This window comes from Zonotrichia leucophrys, chromosome 9, assembly GCF_028769735.1.
Source record: "Zonotrichia leucophrys gambelii isolate GWCS_2022_RI chromosome 9, RI_Zleu_2.0, whole genome shotgun sequence".
NCBI classification, from domain to species: Eukaryota; Metazoa; Chordata; class Aves; order Passeriformes; family Passerellidae; genus Zonotrichia; species Zonotrichia leucophrys.
The window spans coordinates 21,129,357-21,148,228 of record NC_088179.1 but is presented as its reverse complement, the minus strand read 5'-3'; the positions used below and the strand labels follow the sequence as shown (position 1 = coordinate 21,148,228).

Below are 18,872 nucleotides of genomic sequence, written 5' to 3'. Positions count from 1 at the left end.
AATGTGTGCATAAAGGAGAGGTGTGAAAAGCAAAGACAGGCACAGCATGAGGAGGGCTCTGCTGTGGTGATCAAGCTCCTACGAGAGAAGACTTGAGACCAAAAAAGCATAAAAACAAGGGCAGTATGGGATGTAATGCAAAATCCTCAGGAAATATCCAAATAAGCTTTGCACAGCCTCCAGAAACTGTAGGCTGAGCACCAGACTTGTCTTTTCATTGTTCCCACAGGAAAACAAAGTCTCAATATTTCTGTTAAATTAGCATGCATGGGTTGGGTATGGAAATTGCTAAACTATAACAAAAACCATGGTGGGCTCATTAAGTATCAGCACAAATCTATCTGTGGAGCCAGCAAAGGTGGGCCTTCAGTATATGCAGCAAAGTACCTGAATTGTGTTAAAAGTAGGACTAAACAGAAGATAAAACAGGATGGAGGCAAGAGGAGTCATTCTGGGAGATTCCCAAGGGGGCTTTGCTGAGGCAGTACATCAAACTACTGCTCCCAACAGCAGAAAGATGCCACAGCTTGGAGCATTTAATTAGAAACCAGACAGAGTGACACAGGTAAGGAATAAATGGTTTGGAGAGCTAATTGGTGGAAGCTGGAGAAGTTCCCCAACAACAGGAAACCTCATCTTCCCTATGATTTTGGCAAAGGGGAAGAGGCCATGTTCTGCTGCTTTTATTAACATTGTGCAGTTCCCAATGTCCTGCTTCCAGAGACAGCATCAAAAAGATGCCAGCCCCACGAAACAGAAGAAATGGGCCTTTGTGTTTGAAAGGGAAAGCTAAATCCAGCACTCTTCTCCTTCACCCCAGATTAAAAAAAAAATATCCTTTTTTACATATCTTTGCTGAAGTTTTGCAGACAGTGCCAGAAGCACTTAAGCAATGTTCTAGAGGGTTTACTTAAAACCAGGCAATAAAAGACAGTGTTTATTCCCTTTTCCCTGCCCACTACTTACTCTCAGCCTCCCAGCAGATGGACAAGAGTGACCCAGTTCTGCACAGAGCTGCAGAGGAACCACCCAGATGGAAGCCTCTCTCATCAGAGGCAGCTCAGCACATCTGGAACACCTCATCTGCAATCCCACTTATCAAACCTCTTCTTACACTAAAAAGGGCTGGAGAATGATGATGGAATTTTAGAAAAATTAACAGCAAGAGCAGGCACCAGTCTTACTGGAGTCACCACAAAGAGATTAAGGAGAAAGAGTTTGCACATGGTTCTGAATCTGCACTGCAGACAATGCATGTCTTAATCTTTTCACGACTATTCAGACTAGCAATAATTAATATTCAAGATCTCACAACTATTACAATCCTCTCTTTTTGCCTGAAAGAAAAAAAATCAGGAAAGAGCAACCCCAAGGGATACAGCCCTGAGCCTGGGGAAAAGCTGTCCAACCCCTGCCTATGCAGAACTGGGGCTCAGCAAAGAACTTCACAACCACCACCCTCTGCATTCACCCCTGAACCTGCAGACTTGTGGACATGGCAGGAAGGAGAATGAGATGATCTTCAAGGTCCAATCCAATTTAATTCTATGATTCTATGCCCACAAGTCCCCAGAAAGGTTGAACCCCTCCAGGAGGGATTCACTCTCCTTCTCACATGCCCTCATGGAAAAACCTCCTGTTTGTACAAACCCAGACACACTGCACCGAGCTGGGAGTGCTCCCAGCAGAGCTGAGGGCATCTCCTGGGTCCCCACCCTGTGCAGCACAACCTGCTGTGTGCATTTCAGACCCATCCCTGCAGATGCACACGAGCATCACCATCCTCCCTGCTCTCCCTTACCTCCTTGGCCCACGCTGGCTTCTCGCTGGCATTTATCCCTTCTTTGTAATGGTACAGGGGTTTCTTCTCTGCTGGCCTCTGGTCCTGCCTCTGCTGCTGCTGCTGCTGCTGCAGGGACACCAGGTAGTCCCTCTCCTGCTGGAGCTGCCTCTGCAGCCTCTCCGCCTGCCGCTGCTCCTCCAGCTGCTTGCGCTTGTACTCCTGCCCAGGAGAAACACAGTCACACAGTGCCCAGCCAGCCCACAACCTGCAGATTTATCTGTTTGGGTCAGCAATGGGGCCTGAGCAGCTGAAAGGTTGTTTTCTGGCAGAGCTCGCTGATTTGGAAGACTTTGGGGACTGAGCTGTAATGCATCCCCAAGGAGAGACAGCAGAGCCAGCAAATTCAGAGTTGTGACTCTGCCAGTGATGCTTTGCCCCGTTTGGGAGGAATGGGAGATGTGAGTGCTGCCTTGTCAGGGAAACCCTGAAAGACCCACTGAGGGCTGAGGTTTGCCTAGGAGTTACCACTGACTTTGCCCAGGTTTTTTGGGATAGAGAAAAGAAGGATCAATTCAATGAGGTGCCAAACATCACCTGGTCAAGATGGGGCTCAGAGTAACCTGGTCTAGTGGAAGGTGTCCCTGCCCATGGGAGGAGGTTGGAAAGAGACAGTCTTTAATGTCCCTTCCAACCCAAACCATTTCATGATTTTATGGTCAGACAAAACCCAACTGAAGCCAACTCTTCTGTAGGACCAATTAACTGATCCTGAGAAGAGCCAGACTGCAAAGCCAACTGCGTGATCTTTCTGAATCCCTACAGCTCTATGAGTTTAAAGGAGTAAATAATTTTGAGAAGTCCTTTTAAAAGGTAATGGTTTCTGTGAGGGCTTTTGTTTTTCCTAAATAAAATAGCAAGACAAAAAAACCCCAAACAAACAACCCTGTAGATTAAAAGAAAATGCAGTAACAGACAGCTACCAGCAGTAAAAAGGATAACTCAAACTCAAATTAAATACAAAAGAGGACATCAAGAATGCAAACAGCACACAAGGGAACAGACAGTGTTTCTGTGAGGAAATTGTAACAAAAGCCCTCACTCAGAACATGAAGAACAGCATGGCAGGGTGGGTTTGATGGATGCAGGCACACAACAGCTGGAACACACCCCAACATGCTGCAAACAGCCTCCAAAACTCCACAGCAGCAACCAGGGCTGCTCCTCTCAGGAGGACACACACACACACGTGCACGCCAATGATGCAGAGGGATGCCATGAGGGCCGTGCACCATGAGGGCAGCCAGCCCCAGGCAGAACAGGGCATCCAGGCATGCTGCAGCCATGGAGCAGGACAGGAGGCTCCAGGGAGGGTGGTGACAGCAGTGTCCCCCATGTCTAGGCATGCCAGGAGGCACTGGGGCACACGGGTGCATGCGGACACGACACGGGCAGCAAGCGGCAAGTGTGGCCGTGGCCTCCCATTTACCAGAAGTAGCGCCTGCTCCTGCAACAACTGCTGCTGCAGGATCTCTAACTGCCTCTGCTCCTCCTCTAACTGTCGCCTGATGTACTCCTGGAGGCATGGGCAGCAAGGATCAAAGGAAAAAGAGAGAGAAGGTAAAAGAGCCAGTATTTCCGGGGAGGAAGGAGAATGAGGTGGGCACCCACATCCACCCCACCCAAGTGATCAGATCAATCAGCCTTGGCACCCTCCATCCCTGCCCACAGAGCCCAGGGTGTCCACCACTCTGTAATAAGGGAAACTGCTGGGGAATGACAAACATTACTCAAGAATAACAAAAAACCTGACCCCAAGAACAAGCAGGCGTGGAAAACCTGCACCAAGTGCCTTCACATCTGCGGGCCAGCAAGTGGATCCACACAGAAATAAACAGCAGTGAAAGCGACACACGCAGTGTTAACAATTAAGCAATTTGCTCTCAAGTGGCAAAAAGGAGTGTTTACAGGAAGATCTATGATGAGAGGCAGAGGAAGGCGCGCTCCCAGCCGGGTACCTGCTCGTGCTCCGCACGCCGCCGCTCCTCCTCGCGCCGCATCTGCTCCTCGTAGTGCCGGCGCTGCTCCCGCTCCTGCTGCTTCCGCAGCTCCTTCTCCCGCCTCTGTTGCTGTGGGGGCAGGAGGTTCAGGTCAGCATCCCCATCCCTCTCCCCAGGAGCTCAAAGTCCTTTTTGTCATCGCTTCTGGGGTCGCCTTGCCCACAGACCCAGAGGGCTCCCACCCGTCCAAGGAGATCATTGGGTGGTACAGGGAATCCTTGATGCCACTCCATCCTCACACACTCTGGTGCTTGGCACTGGCTGTGGAGAGCCCACAGCATCCTCCTGGGCAGAACCAGGTCATTTCTTCTCCCACCTGCAGATGAAGCCATGGGGGCAGTGCATGGTCCCCATGTCCCAGCATGGCCAACCAGGGGGTTAATGAACTACCTGGGAGCTACATGAGCCCACTGCCTACAGGTAACACATCTCAGCCCCAAACCCAGCCATGAGGATCAGGGACAGAGCCAGGAGACTTATGCCTACTGAGAGGGAAATTCATTCCTCTTTATGTTTGCTGAGACCAGAAACCAACAAGGAAGACTCAAAATCCAAGGGTTTTTCCTTTTTGAAGCACCAAATGAGCAGGATGGGACTTCCCTTGCTATTGTCAGGTCCTGCCTGCCCCACTCCATCCTGGGTGCATCCCTGCCTGCTCCACTCTGCAGCACCTTTGCTGACAGGGATGTAGGGGTGATGACAACCCACAGCCTGCTGTGAGTCACCCTGGGCACACCTGCAGCCCCCACACGCCTGCTTTTAACCCAGCCTAACTCCTCCAGCTGCCCAAACCACGCTGGGAGCAGGGGCTGGCAGCAGAGTGCTGCAGTGCTGCACAGGCTGCTGGCCAGGGCAGCCCCTCACTGCAGCACACATGCAGCACCGCATGCAGCATCGGCAGAGGGCACTGCAATGCCGGGATTGGCTCTGGAGCTGCCTGCCCTGACTCCATCATCCCTATCATCCCCATCATCTCCCGGGTGCAGCCACACGCCAGTGGGAAGGCACCCGCTGCAGCAGAAACCTGGCCCTTCTTTCTCCTTTTATTTTCCTGTCTTTTTTCCTCTCCCTTGCCGACACACGGTGGCTGAGCAGTGCATGGCAATGTGTCACTGGAGAAGCTGGCACTGCCATGCATTCTCTAAACCGTGGGGAGGGCTGGAGCCAGCAGCTGAAGAGCTGGCTGAGCACTGCAGAGACCACGATGCCTCCATGTGAAACTGCTGCTCTGCAGGAACCTGCACTGCACAGACTGATTTAAAATCTGTATCTATCTGTAGATACCTATAGAGATACTGTATTTTCATCCATATTCTATATATTTGTGTCTCTGTGGAGATACACATCCAAGGATATCTTTACAGACAGATGTCCATGGAGATAAATCTATCTACAGCTGTTGTAACAAACATTTAACGACCCCAGCATTTCCATCAGGAGCCACTGCCTGTCCTGCTGCTGCCTCCTCACCCACATGTAACATCTACATGGACTCCAATGACTTCCTTGAGCTGCAGCACAGCTTTAGTGCCACCTATAGCAATATTTATCAGGGCTGCTCCACTTGCCTCAAGCAAGGAAAAACTGCCTCCAACCTGAAATAACCTGCCAGCTGCAGACAGCAGTGTGTCCCATGCCAGGCACAGTCCCTGGCACTGCCCACGTGGGCAGGGGATGCATGTGCTGCTCTGTGTGCACTCCTGTCCCCACTGGCAACAGGGGAACGTGGGCCTGGGTGCAGCTTTGGGCACTCTGCACTAAAAACTGCCAAGGGGTCACCACCAGACACGGGCACTCTGCAGCATCCTGGTGATTTACTGGATTTCTTGGCTTTGCCAGTGCTTCCTGACTCTTTAGGTGATGGTCACTGCTCCCATGATCTCTGAAGCACACATCTTCAGCCTAATGTGTTGAATAAATTACCCTGAGCTTCCAGTCCCAGTTGTGCCACACTGGTTTTGGGGTGGGTTTTAACGGCTGGCTTTTTTAGTTAAACTATGATGATGCTGAATAAAGCACATAATGCTTGTGTAGGCTGGGCTTGGCTGGCAGGAGGCAAGGCCCTGAATACCACAGCTATGTCTTAAATAAAAATCACCCAAATGGGCTTCATTTCCAATCTAGTAGGTGAACAAATCCAAATCCTTCCAAACAAGGAGGCAAAAGCAATTTTCTCATCCTTCCTGGGTACCACATGCCCCAGTGAGCTTGCCCCACTTCTGGCCCCTTTCCTTCCAGGCAGCATCTCACCAGCAGCCTTCTAAAAGCCTATTTAACTCCAGGAATGAGAACTGAGGCCCACAGGGACCACTTTTGTTCAAAGCCAGGCCTGATGCTCTTTTGGATGCTCCAAGGCCCCCTGCACCCTGCTGCAGGCAGGCTCTTGGGGCTGAGGCTCTGAGCAGGATCCAACACACACATTTATGGAGGGCAGCAGAGCAGCACTGCCCTGCAGCTCCACAGCACATTTGTCAGGTCACATTATAAGCAGGTCACTTGTCACCATTTGTGGCATTACCAGCACCTTCAGCTGAACACTGCAGCCCAGCAGAGCAGGGCTGAATCAGCTGCCTTCCCTGTATGGCCTTGCTGTAGCAGCTGGCAAACAGCTGGAGAGGTAACTTGGCACTGCAGTGGGCAAAACCCCAGTCTCCGCAGTATCAGGATGACATGGACCATTTTTGAAAGAGGGATTTGGATCAGGGAGATGCAGCTGAAAACAAGTGCATGTAGAAACAAAAAAAACCCCAAAAACCCCAACAAAAAAACCCAAAAAACAAATAAACAAACAAAAAACCCCAACAAAACAAACAAACAAAAAACGCCAAAAAACAAAACAAAACCAAAACCAAACAAAAAAATCCCAAAAAACCCATCAAAGATTCAAAGATCTTTCTTTCATTTCGTTGCCTTCTTTTCTCCCTGTTTTCTGACCTCCCTCTCCCACTGCAAGAGCACACTTCCCACATTTCTCCAAGCCTGAAACTACTGTGTGTATTTACACTATCCAGATCTATTATTCATGCAAGGCAAGAGCACCAATTAATTAGGGCTGCATTTATATAACTCTGCAGGTAAAGCTATATGTAGCTGCTTGTAAGCCAGAACGGGATCTTATTTGCACTGCACCAGATATGACAGGTTTTAAATATTGATGAGAGGAGACACACAAAGGCAAAACCTCTGGTGGGGAGGCCCTTGGAGGCCTGGCATGAAACAAGGACTTCAAAGAGAGAGCTCACTTTGCTAGATCAGACACATCCTGGGCTATGAGCAATGAGGGAGCTGCAGCTGCCCCTTGAACCCTGTGAGCTCAGGGAGGCACTGACACTTGCAAGAAGAAGCTCCTGGAAACCCTGGCTTGCTGCTCCCAAACACCAGCATGAGCCAGGAAAGAAGTGGAAGGGGAATTCCAAGTGACAAATGAAAACAAATATTCTAGGTGGCTGCGTTGTTGTGACAGGCTCATTTATCTGAGCCACCAGGGAAAGAGTGACTGTGGCTGGAACATCATCTTTTCTGACACACCAAGCACTGGAGCATGGAGAGGTGTTTCCCACTGGTAGAGAATCTGGGTCAGAACTCCCCACCATGGCAAGCAGGGATCTGATTTGCTCTGAACCACTGCAGAGCTTTTGCTCGGGATCACCACGCAGGGATGCCCCATGCAGGAGGAATCTCATGCTTCAGGAACTATGAGCCCTGCATGCTTCCTGACCAAAGAAAAAGGAGAGGCACATGAGGTTTAGCTCCTACCTGTACTACAGGGGCTGCTGTAACACAGCTCTCCCTGGAAATGGGTGCAGGAATGCTGCTGGGACCACTGCAGTGTCCCCATGGACCCCACAACTGTGAGGGGGCTGCCATCTTAGTGACAAGGTTCTACAAGCTATAGGACAACTGAACATGCAGAAGAAAATAACAAACCACCATTTTAGATAACCTAAATTTACCTGTAACTAACTGCTGAATTTTTTTTAATTGCTTTATAAGAGCTTCCAGTCGATGGTGCTCTGCTGGTTAACATTTACAGGAGCTTCAGCAATTTTTTTATCCCTTGAACATCCAGCCCTGTAAGTGCACTAACTGGAACCTCAAATGAAAACAGCAAGATGCTTAATCTGCCTGGTACATTCCCTGTAATGATCTGACCTTCATTTTATACCTAGAATGGAGAAAAATCCACAGTTTGGCAGAAAAATGAGGTTATGTAAAGCCCTCTCTGACTCCATCTGCCCACTGCTGCCAAGGGGTCTGCACAGAGATTTGTCTTGCAGGATCCCTAAAGCTCCTGACCCCAGGATGTGTAATTCCTACAGCTCAGCTGGAGTTTTGGTGGTTAAACCAGTGCATCAAGGCTCATTCTGTGCCAGCAACAAATGGAAGGCTGATTAGGGAACTATATATATCTAATATATGTATATATAGGGAAAAATTAAAATATATTCAAGCCTATTCACCCTTCTGCATGACACAAACATTTTCTGCAGTGCTGTTGGATCTATTGATATTTAATTTCCTAATTTGAGGGTTAGTTCTGGTGCACATTTTGAATTCATGAGACCAACTTTCTGTGCAAGGGAAAACAAAGCTGCAACTCTGCTCCCATGAAAGCCCCGGTTTCAAAGCTGGCTTGGGCATTTTTACTTCCACTGCAATTAAAGACAGCTGCAAATCTAAATCTCTTTGGCTGCCTGGAAGATTCAGGCTCAGAGAAGGAAATTGGTCAGCTCCTGAAAAAGGAGACCCAAGTGTCCAACACATGCAAGGAGACACGCAAAGGATGGCAGCAAGGTCTCCAGGGCACCAGGAAGGCCATAAAGACCTTCCAGAAGACTTCCTCACTTGAGTTTTTTTCTATATGCATTGGTGTTATTGTCAGACCAACATCAGGAGATGGTGGATTTCCCCAAAAAAGCCCTAACGTGGGAGGTGCTTTGTGAGAGGTTCAGAAATCCCCATTTAGGAAGATCAAGGTGACAGGAAAAATGTGATTCTTTCATTTTGAGACACGAGAAAGGGTAGGAGCGCTACCTCTGCCAGTATTTAAAGACAGCACTGGAAAACCACCAAACAAACCTCCTGAAGGTCTGCACTGATGGGGGAATGGGCCAGCTATCCCACTAAGGCCTTTCTTCAGCTCTTTGCTGTTCATCTCCAGTACAAATTAACTCCAGGCATTTCTGAGCTTGGCATCCCTCTACATCAGTCCTTTTGGAGCTGCACTTGGGCCCAAATGCCAGCTCACTCCCTCAGCCTGGACACCTCCACGGCATCTTATGATGAGTAGGAGCTCTTTCTGTAAACACAGTAATATGTTTGGCAGCTTGAACAGGCTGACTTAGGAGACCCAAAAGCCACCAGCTCCAAGGGTTTATTTGTCCCGGCTGCTCTGCTGTGTTTTAAAGGTCAAATTTATTTTGAAAACACAGTAATCTGAGTCTTCCACTGGTCTGTTCCCCCAGAGATCTCCTGGTACCACTGCTGCCTGCTGGAGGCACACCCCATCTTAGTCAGACCATAAAGTAGCATGGAAGAAATCCTGCTCCCATTAACCAAAATAAATCCCTGGCCAAGAGTCATTGATGAAAGCTAGTGCAAAGCTGCTGCAGGAAAAAGCAGAGAGACCCAACAGCAGCAGCCTGGCTGGAGCAGCACTCACAGCCATGCAGTGTGCTGGGAGCCTCGGGACAGCCACACCACACTCAGCACAGCTGTGACAGCTGCTGGTGGCTGCCCATCAGAGGCTTCCCACCCCAAAACACCCATCAAGGGCAAAGACCAAACTATATCCAAACTATACCCCTGCAGCAGCAATGTAACTTTATTTGCTAATCTCTGCACTTCAGATTTTCTGGTTTTGCAGATTCAGGGCACCTTGCAGCTGGCAAAGCCAGAGCCAGCCATGCTGGGGAGCATCTGTCCCCACCACTGCCACAACCCACCACGTTTGCAACAGAAGGGCTGTGCCTCTTTCAAGGACTCCAGCTTTAATCCTCACCATAGCAACTCAGCTGCTCCTTGCTCACCATGCAAACCGTGTCTAATAGAGAGCAGAGCTTGTTTTACTCTGGCTGGGTGCAGGTGAGGCTAAACCTGGCCAGATGCACCTGAGGAAATGGGCACTTGAGAAGATGCTGGGGCTATCACAGCTGCCAGCTGGCCCCAGCATCTGCCCTGATCCTGGCTGAGCCCGTGGGACAGATCACACCAAGGGGCAGAGGATGCTCTTCAGCCACAGCCCCCCTGCCTTTCCCCACTCCCCTGACGTGGCAGGAGCTTCCAAGCACCTCTTGGCCAGCTCTACTCCAGCACATCTCCCTTTCAACTAAGGTCAAAAAGCTGTGAGCCAGCTGGGAAGAAGGCAGTGGGTGAAGGGGCTGTTCCAAGCCATTAGAAAAGGCACTGGGTTTAAATCCTGGCTATGGTGGCATTAACTTTTAATGACCTGGGGACAGAAGGGAACTGGCAGAGCCCAGGGGACTGAGCACAGCCCAGCCCAGCAAGGCAGCAACTCTGTAGCTCAGGGCAGAGCTCTCCTGCTTAGCAAAGGGATTAGTCCTCCATTCAAAACCTGCCTGGGAAGCAGCAAAGAGAGAACAATTTTCTTCTATGTGAAGAGAACATATTAATACAGCAGCAAGCATTGTATTCATTACAGGATTGCAGTTAATCTGGTGTCTGCTTTTATTCTGCTCTTGTTCTGCTCCTGTACTGCTTGCAGCAAGCAGGCTGAGACAAAGGCAGAACCAGGCTTCCTTACAGCAGTGCTCACAAACACCCACTGGGGCAGGGGATTTTGGGGTGCCTCTATGAGCAAACCTTGTCCTCTCCCAGAGCAGCTTGCCTGCCTTGGGATGGGTGCAGGGCTCCAGCAAACCCTGACCTACAAAGTATTGAACACTCTGTGCTCTGACAGACCTACATATTTACCAGACTGAAAAAATGCTCTGCCTGGGATTTGCCTGTGTTGATTTTTGCCCTGGAGGGGCTCAGAGGACCACCTCGAAGAGGGGCCATACCATCACCATCATCACCATCAGCTGCCTGAAATTCCTTCCTGTCTGTGCCCCTGGCCTGAGGCATTACCTAGTACAGGGAGAGATTGGAGACCTCTGGTTCGTGCAAACTAAGGGGGTGGATGCTCTAACAGTCCATTTACTGCAAACCCTTTTATCAGACACATTGGTGACCTCTTCAGAAAGCTAATTTAATGACCCTCAAAGTATGAACTCTTCAATGAGTCACTCGGCTGAGTTCAGAGCAAGACAATGGGTGCCTTTTTGAAAAACCCTATCAAAAACCCCAAGAGATGGGGAAAAGCCCCTTTATTTTTTGATGAATTTCTTCAATACAAGAACCAGGAGCTAAAACAAAAGCAAGCACTGCCTCCAGAGCACATGGCCAGGCTGAGCAGCTCAGGGACACCCAAAGTCACGAGGTCAAATCCTGCAGCTGGATTTTAAATGGGGTGGATAATTTTAAGACCAACTGCATTTGTGGCTGGTATGTAAAGACAAGGGTAATGAAATCTTATCCTTCAGGGCACATATGGATCATTGCACAAGTCAGGCAGGCATCTGCCCCTCCCCTGCAAGAGAAATTGTAATTGGCAGGGACTGTAAGACTGAAATTGAAATTATGGATTAAATAGGACACAAATGGCACATGGATCCAGGGACAGGGCAAATTGAGCTTTTCAGCTCCTTTTCCACTGTAACAGTCCACAGGAGCAAATAATGATAATGAACTTGACAGATGCTGGATTGCACACCTCGACTGAACACAGCTGTCACCCCAGTCATGGGCTAACTCTGCTCAGTACTTCCAGGGACCCCTTTAGGTTTAGAATTCCAAGGATTTATTCATAGCAAACTAGTTCTATTACCTTCACAAAAGTTGGCAACACTTGGCTGTGGTGGGGAGAGTGGCTGGAGGTGGCTACACCAAAAGGATGGGGCTTGACCATTGTGACAAAATGTTTGGGGTTACTGACTGGAGAGGTCAGCACTGACATTAAACCACCTGAGAACAGTTACAGGAATGTGCCCCTTGTTGGCAGAGTGACAAAACTATCCTTTGTCCCCTCAAAAAGGAAAGAAGCCCAGAAGTTTCTCTCCTTGGTTAGGTGAAAAAGCCATTTCACAGGCTTAGGGGACTTCACCTCAGATTTAAGGACAGCTAATTGGACTGGAGCCAAAAAGTCAATTTACTAAAAAAAGAAGCAAGCAAAGAAACTAATCGCTTTTGTGAGGTGTTTTACCAGGAGCAAGAACCTCTTGCACCTGGCTCAGTTTTTCTCTATTTGTTAGTCTGCCTTTTATTACACTTTAGTGTTTCCAACACTGCGACAGAAGCCATCCTGCTGATTTTACACCTCCAAAGGCGGCTGAGCTATCTTGGGTGAGTAATACACCTCCAACAACTTATGAGATCTGGCTCAAGGAGGCCAACAGACCTGCCACCAGAAATCCTGCTGCTCCACCCAAAGCCAAGCTCATCCCTGGCCAGTTACCTCCTCCAGCCTCCTCCTCTGCTCCTTCTGCTCCTCGATGCGCTTCTGCCGCTCGGCCAGGAGCTGCCGCTTGTGCTCCTCGTTCTCGCGCTGCTGCTGCTCCAGCTGCTGCCGCCGCAGCGCCTCCGAGCGCTCCTTGTTGGCCAGCTGCAGCCGCAGGAAATCCCGCCGCAGCGTCGACTCCCCGGGCAGGTTCAGGATGGAGCTGCATGCAGGAGAAGCGTTAGAGAGCCCCTCACTGCAGCCTTGAAGCTGTTGTCCCTGTAGGGTTTCTCAGCGTGGTCCCACTCCCCTCCATCCCAACAGCATCCAAGCACCCGACAGAGCTTGGACATTGTGGGAATCCGCAAAAATAGAGGGTTTTGGGAAAGCTGCAAAAGGCTGGCTTCAGATACAGTAGAACTGTGATCAGAGATAAGTAGCAGCTATGAGATAGGTCAGCAGAAAAATTATTTGAATTGTAGAAAAGATCTGTGAATTAACGCATAGAACAATGGTCTGTGTATTAACGCTTGTCTAGAATAACTCTCTAAGCTACAGAAAAGTTTATCTAGCAAGATATTAGGAAGGTTGAAGCTTAATAATGGAGCTCTGTGCATTGTGTTTTAAGGCTTACAAGCAGGTATTGTATTCAAAATAAGCAAGCATTGTTTTAACCAAAGGTATGCGTGCTTATGGTGATTAAATAGAACTACTGTCAATGTGCTTTTGCTTTGTGTGATTGGTCAAAAAACTTATAAAGTAAGTTGTAACATCAAATTCTTAGTCTGCTGCCTGAGATGTGAGCTGCTGGCATCTTCCCATTGTCATAATCATGTAATGAAACTGATGCTGAAAAATAAAACAGCTCAAGGCACGTTCCACAGCAGTCCAATCCCGTTCGTGATTTGTAAATAACCCCCTGCCAGCGTCAGGGCAGCAGGGGTGGAGGGATGGGGACCTGCAAGGTGACAGAGCCTTGCTCATGGCTCATTTACTCACTGGAAATGGCAAGGTTTCCTTTACATTAAGTTTCTAACCAAAGCCTCTGGTGCTGCAGTGGCTGGCACGCACTATATTTAGCTGTGCACAAAGCACATTTAGCATGAATCACTGCCAGCTATTAAAATATTACATTATCTCAGAGAAATAATGGAATAACCTGATACTAATTACAACAGCTCTGAAAAATGTCAGCAAAGAAAGTTCCAGCCCCAAGGTGCTTGCAGCAGCACCTGGGAGGTTTCATGGTGAAAAATTACATGGAAATAGGGAGTTAGTTACACTTGGATGTAAGGAACCGCATTTTGTAGAATTTTTTAATTTCACCTCACATTTTTCCACATCTCAATATCCACATTCCCATGACAGCACCATGTTGTGCTGCAGATCCCACAGGCAATGGGGTTTTTCTTGCCCAGCTTTTGGTTAAGGTGATCCAGAGCATCAGTTCATACCCACGCACCACCCGGCAGTCAGAATTCCCTCTGTTCTGCCAGGGAACAGGACTCTGTGCTCAGAATGTCCTTTTTCCATTTCCAGTTCATATGAGCCCATGATCCAAGCTGATTTTATGCACAGCTAAAGGGATGTAAGGGCATAAATGAAATGCTGATTCTTACCTTGGCTCTCCAGAGTCATTTTCCTCCTCCTCCTCCTCACTTCCACTGTACTCGTACTCTGTCTCATCTAGGAACAGAATTGCTCATCAGTGCCCTTTGCTGGACTCATTTGTTTTTCCAGTGGCTGAAAACCCCAGAGCTCTGAAGGCAGAACAGCCAATTCTCTTTACCTTGCATGACCAAGAATAAGCAGCATTTCTGCTCTGCATTTTGTGATTTTATGGGGGCCACAAGGGCAGGGAAGCACCAGCACAGTGGGCAACAGCCCTGACAACCACAGCCCCTTGATGAAAACATGGGGGTATCCACAAAATAAGAATTTATCCCCATATGACAGTGAGTGACCCCCTTGTTCAGGTTGGTTCTGCAGCAGGAGGTGCACCACCAGCCATTGGAGCCACAGCAACAGGGAGGTGGGATTTAACCAAGGCTCCGAAGGCACCAGCTCCTCTTTCCCTAAACATATGCTCTTCCTATGCAAATCCATGTAATTTCCAGGCAATGAAGATATCCACATAAAAGCTCACTGCAATGTTGTGTTACATACTGCAATTTCTGCTGGGATATCATCTTTATCGGATGAAGGGAATTACAGTCAAAGAAAGGCTTGCATTTATCCAATTACTCTCCATCTCTAGGGTCCAACCTTCATTTGCCAGACTAAACACATTTAATACTTCACTGGGATCCCATTTTATTGTTTTGATTGTAGTGAAATCTATTACAAGGGGCTGGAAGGTATGCATGAAAAATTAATTCCGCTACCAATAAGAAGAGAAATAGCAACATATTAATTTGCTGGAGCCTACAAATGAGCTTTCAAATTAAAATTCAGTTCACAAGCAGCTGAACACTTTAACAAGTTTCTTCTGCTATCTGATCTTTCTTGCACAGGACTTTGATAGGGCCTGGAGAGTTCACTGAAAACATTCAGTTTAATGGGTTATTCCTAGTCAGCGGAATTGCTTTGGGGCAAGGGTCTTATCTGGATGTTGGTTTGCACAGTTTTGCTCATCGCTGGTGCTGCAGGGATGTCACGTAGATCAACACACTTGGCATGAAATACGTGAGCTGGGGAAAATTCAGCTTAGCAGCTTCACCCTCCCACACGCCAGCACGGATCTATGCAAACGTAAATTTTATATACAAGCTTTAATGAATCAAGGCTTGGATGTTCCATGTGGAAATTACCACCTGGCCTAAAAAATGGCATCATTTTTCATTAGGAAAAAAAAATATTTAAAAACACTGATTAACTCTAATGACAGTCACCTGTCTGCTTTGCAAGAACACGCATTGTTTAGTTACAGGTATTTATTTTCATTTCAACGACTGAGAGGAACCAAACCACACAAAACAATCTATCCCCAAAACCACATGAAGGCTCACAACTATAGAATTTAACGAGATTGCAAACAATCTCAGCCATCTGAGTAAGGGGAACTAGTACTTGGCAATCCAGTCCTTTTTGTCTTCCCTCTTTTACCCATAAGCTTCACCTGCCTGGATGTGCCCTGATGTGCACTAGGGATCCCCAAGCACGTGGCAGAGGTCACAGACTGCCCAGGCAGGCATATCTGAGCACATGGCAGAGGTTAAGGATTGCTCAAAGTGTTGCTTCTTCTCCAATGACCCTTCTCTCTTGTCCACTGACCTTTCTCTCCTCGCTTCTTCTTAGTCCTGTCGATGTGGTCCTTGAGCTGGATGCGGACCTGCCTCTCGTTGGGCTGGTCCCGGATGAAGGGGTGCTTCATCAGCTGCTCCGTGGTTGGTCTCTGGCTGTGGTTCTTCACTAGGCAGCTCTCAATGAAGGACTGAAACTTCTTAGACCTAGTCAAGAACAGGGAAGGAAGGTACAGAAATAATAGGTAAATATATTGATTCTCATGTTAGAAAGTTTGAGATGATTTTTCCCAGGTCTCGCTCGTTATCCCAGAAAGCTGGGAACCATCAGTATGACCAGAGAATCACCAAAGCAAGATGTCACCAATGGCACCCAAGAAGAAGCAAGGCAGTGTTCCTGCTCCCTCCCCTCTGAACCTGTGAAACTGCAGGTAGAAATGAGATACAACACACACAGATATAAGCACAGTGCCTGAGTGGATTGTTTCTCATATTTTATAGCCCCCAGGCAGTGTTTCAAGAGATGAATCTTTGTGAAGCTGAGTGGGACAAGCTAGGTTAAATTTTTTTTTTAGATTTAAGTGTCAACATTGCAGGGCTTGGTAGATCTCAGACAACTTTTGGATGATCCTGTTGCCTGCAGCCCTTCCCTGCTCTCTCAGCATCACAACCCACCAGGGCTGGGGGGCCAGCAAGCCCCAGAGCCCCTGATCCAACAGACTGGGACAGGGGGACTGGGAGACTGGAACTGGGACATGCTCTTCTGATAGAGATGGGAACAGAGCCCTGCCTTCCTCTCTGCCCACAAAGTCACATTCAATCTCAGCTAAAACGGTTTCAGCCAAATCTTTAATAAACAAATTTGTCTTAGTCTCAAGTGCTGCATATCCAAAGTTTTCCTGGAACTAATTTCACCACATTATAAACTCAAGAGAACAGGGATTTACAAGAAAGGAAAATGTTGACAGGCCACTGTAGTCTATGTTGCTTTAGCAAATAAGAAAATGAATATAAATTAATGTCAGAAGCCAACAGATACTACAGAATTGCATTAGAAGTAAAACAATAAGCTTTCAGGGATTTTACTTTTAAGCTGTCAGACTAAAAGTGATTTATCTTTCAAGTGCTAATCCATACAAATGGAGATGCAAAAATAAAATATGCTACTGGATCCAATTAAATCTTCCCTCCAGCTCTGCTAATGAGCAAATCTGCCTTCCCCACCTTGCCTTGAGAAACACAGTGTATCAGTGTACCCAGAAGGCACAATCAATGTGATGCTCAAAAAAAACCCACTTTTAAAATACGATTCTCCCTTGCTGGTGTGAAGCTGGAGAGACTCCATCCTGGATATGTGGTCCAGAGCCTGTGCAAGTAGAATACAGGTGAAGCAGCTGAAAAATTATCCTTCTGGAAGTGATGGGATGGGGGTCCCAGTGCCCTGTGATGCCCTAAGACACCTGAGCAGCTATGGACAAGGATTTTCCATCCATTTTCCAGCTCAGGCTGCTGCATTTCCCACAGTCTTCCTCTCTCAAAGCCAGCCTGTCCAGGGGCACGGTTCAGCCCCCACTGGAGCTGAGGACCAAGGGTTTCTCCCTGGCTCTGATCCAGGAGGATCCACCACACATTTCATCCCCTCTCAGGCCCAGGGCAGCCCACCTTCCTGAAGCACACACGTTCCTCCAGCTCCTGGGCTTTGTAAAGCTTAAATCAATGTTTGCAAAGCTTCTGCAGCTGCTTGGATGAAAAGTGGTACCACAGTGCAAATATCACCTCATTAACAAAGAGGTTTCATGTCTTTTACAACGCAGGGCTAGAGAAGGTTTATGGGAACAAAATCACTAAAGTTTGAGTTCATTTTGCCTGTAACCAGGGGAAGAGGAAAATAAAGCTTCATTGCTGGCTGCCTTTAATTGGGAAAGAAAATGATACACCAAAGACTTTAATTTCATTGGAACACAGCACTGCTTCAAAAGCTAGTTTGAGGATTTAGCAAGCAACAAAATTATTTTCCTCTCTGCAATTTTTAATTGAGGGCAGGCTCCCATACCAGTGTTCTCTCTTGGCTTTCCTGACTTACCCTCAGAGGGGCTGGAGTCCCTTCACTACTTTCACATGCAAGGAAAAAGATGGTCTGCCCATGTAGTGTGCTTTTATTTATGTGCTGCTGTGCACAACAGCAAGGACAAACTCAAGTTGAACCTTTCTCCATTTTGCTTTGCTCTTGTGACCTGTGATTGTGAAAGCCCAAAAGCCTGGTCAAACATCTCCTCTCTTCCTGGGATGGGCCTGCAGAATTCCAGGACTCATCCCAGCAAAGCTCAAAAATCCCCAGCTGAGAAATGAGCCAAGGACAGCAAATCTGCCCAGTGCCACACTGAAAACGCTGCAAAAATTTGCTTTCAAGGAGCTGGTGGAGCTTTATGAGGATCCTTTGGAGCTTTCCACTGCAATGACAGCTTGGAGGATGGACAGAGCTCTGAGCTACCTGCGGGGCACATGTCCCAGCTCTGATGGACACCAGGGATGCCTGCTTGATCATGGAAGGGGAGCAGAGGCCAGGTGAGCACCAAGCTGCTCTTGAAGCTGGAGTTTCATTACACTGTGGCTTCCCAGGAGATTTTCCATAAAAGCACCCAGGATGCCACTCCTGGCAGACCCCACAGGATGTGCAAACCTGGCACAGCTGCCAGATGTGTGTGGCAAGGGGGTGCCCAGGAACATGCCACCTTGCAGGGTAAGGACTAAAATACAAATTCCATCCCAGCTCCATTTTTACCTTAAGGACATGGGGAAACATCCTGCTCAAAATCTGCTTTCATCAGCTCCCCTCTGCCTGGAGGCTGAGGGAGTCTTTGCTGAATAAACAGCACTTTTGTATGAAAAATAAACTCTCAAGTCTCACAATCCTTTTTGTGCTGTAGGAGTGAGGATAACAAAGGAGCAGACTGGTGATCTGGCAGAAAACAAGCACCTACACTATTTTCTCAGCTGACTAATTGTATCCTCAAAAGGTCATGCAAAGAGAGCAAGAATATCTGCCACCCTCTGCAGAGCCAGCTGGGAATGGTCCCTCTGCTCCTGGTTTGGTACTGAAGCAGCTGATCAGGCTGTCCAACCTGCCTGAGATGCCTCCTGCCAAAGCCTGGGTGAGTTTTTAGGCTGGTCCTAAAAGTCCAACACCATACATCCAAAGCAGAGAGCTCCAAGTCCCTCTCACTCCTCTGTCAGCAATAAAATATTTGCTGCTGCCCCAATTGTCATCAGTACATACCATGGGCTCTTCTCCT

The 18,872-nt window shown here is 48.0% G+C and overlaps 1 protein-coding gene across 5 annotated transcripts in view; it reads right to left on the bottom strand.

Moving 5' to 3' along the window:
* TNIK (TRAF2 and NCK interacting kinase) overlaps positions 1-18,872 on the bottom strand; it is a 147,191-nt gene that overhangs the window by 34,679 nt on the left and 93,640 nt on the right. For 3 of the 5 annotated variants that reach the window (XM_064721580.1, XM_064721581.1, XM_064721585.1), the window contains exons 10-15: positions 15,611-15,786; positions 13,957-14,023; positions 12,356-12,560; positions 3,799-3,909; positions 3,270-3,356; positions 1,802-2,002 (exon numbers count right to left, since the gene is read on the bottom strand). In XM_064721580.1, coding sequence (XP_064577650.1) covers positions 1,802-2,002; positions 3,270-3,356; positions 3,799-3,909; positions 12,356-12,560; positions 13,957-14,023; positions 15,611-15,786 — 847 coding nt within the window. The remainder of the gene's footprint in view (positions 1-1,801; positions 2,003-3,269; positions 3,357-3,798; positions 3,910-12,355; positions 12,561-13,956; positions 14,024-15,610; positions 15,787-18,872) is intronic. The other 2 variants (XM_064721583.1, XM_064721584.1) reach the window with 1 other exon arrangement.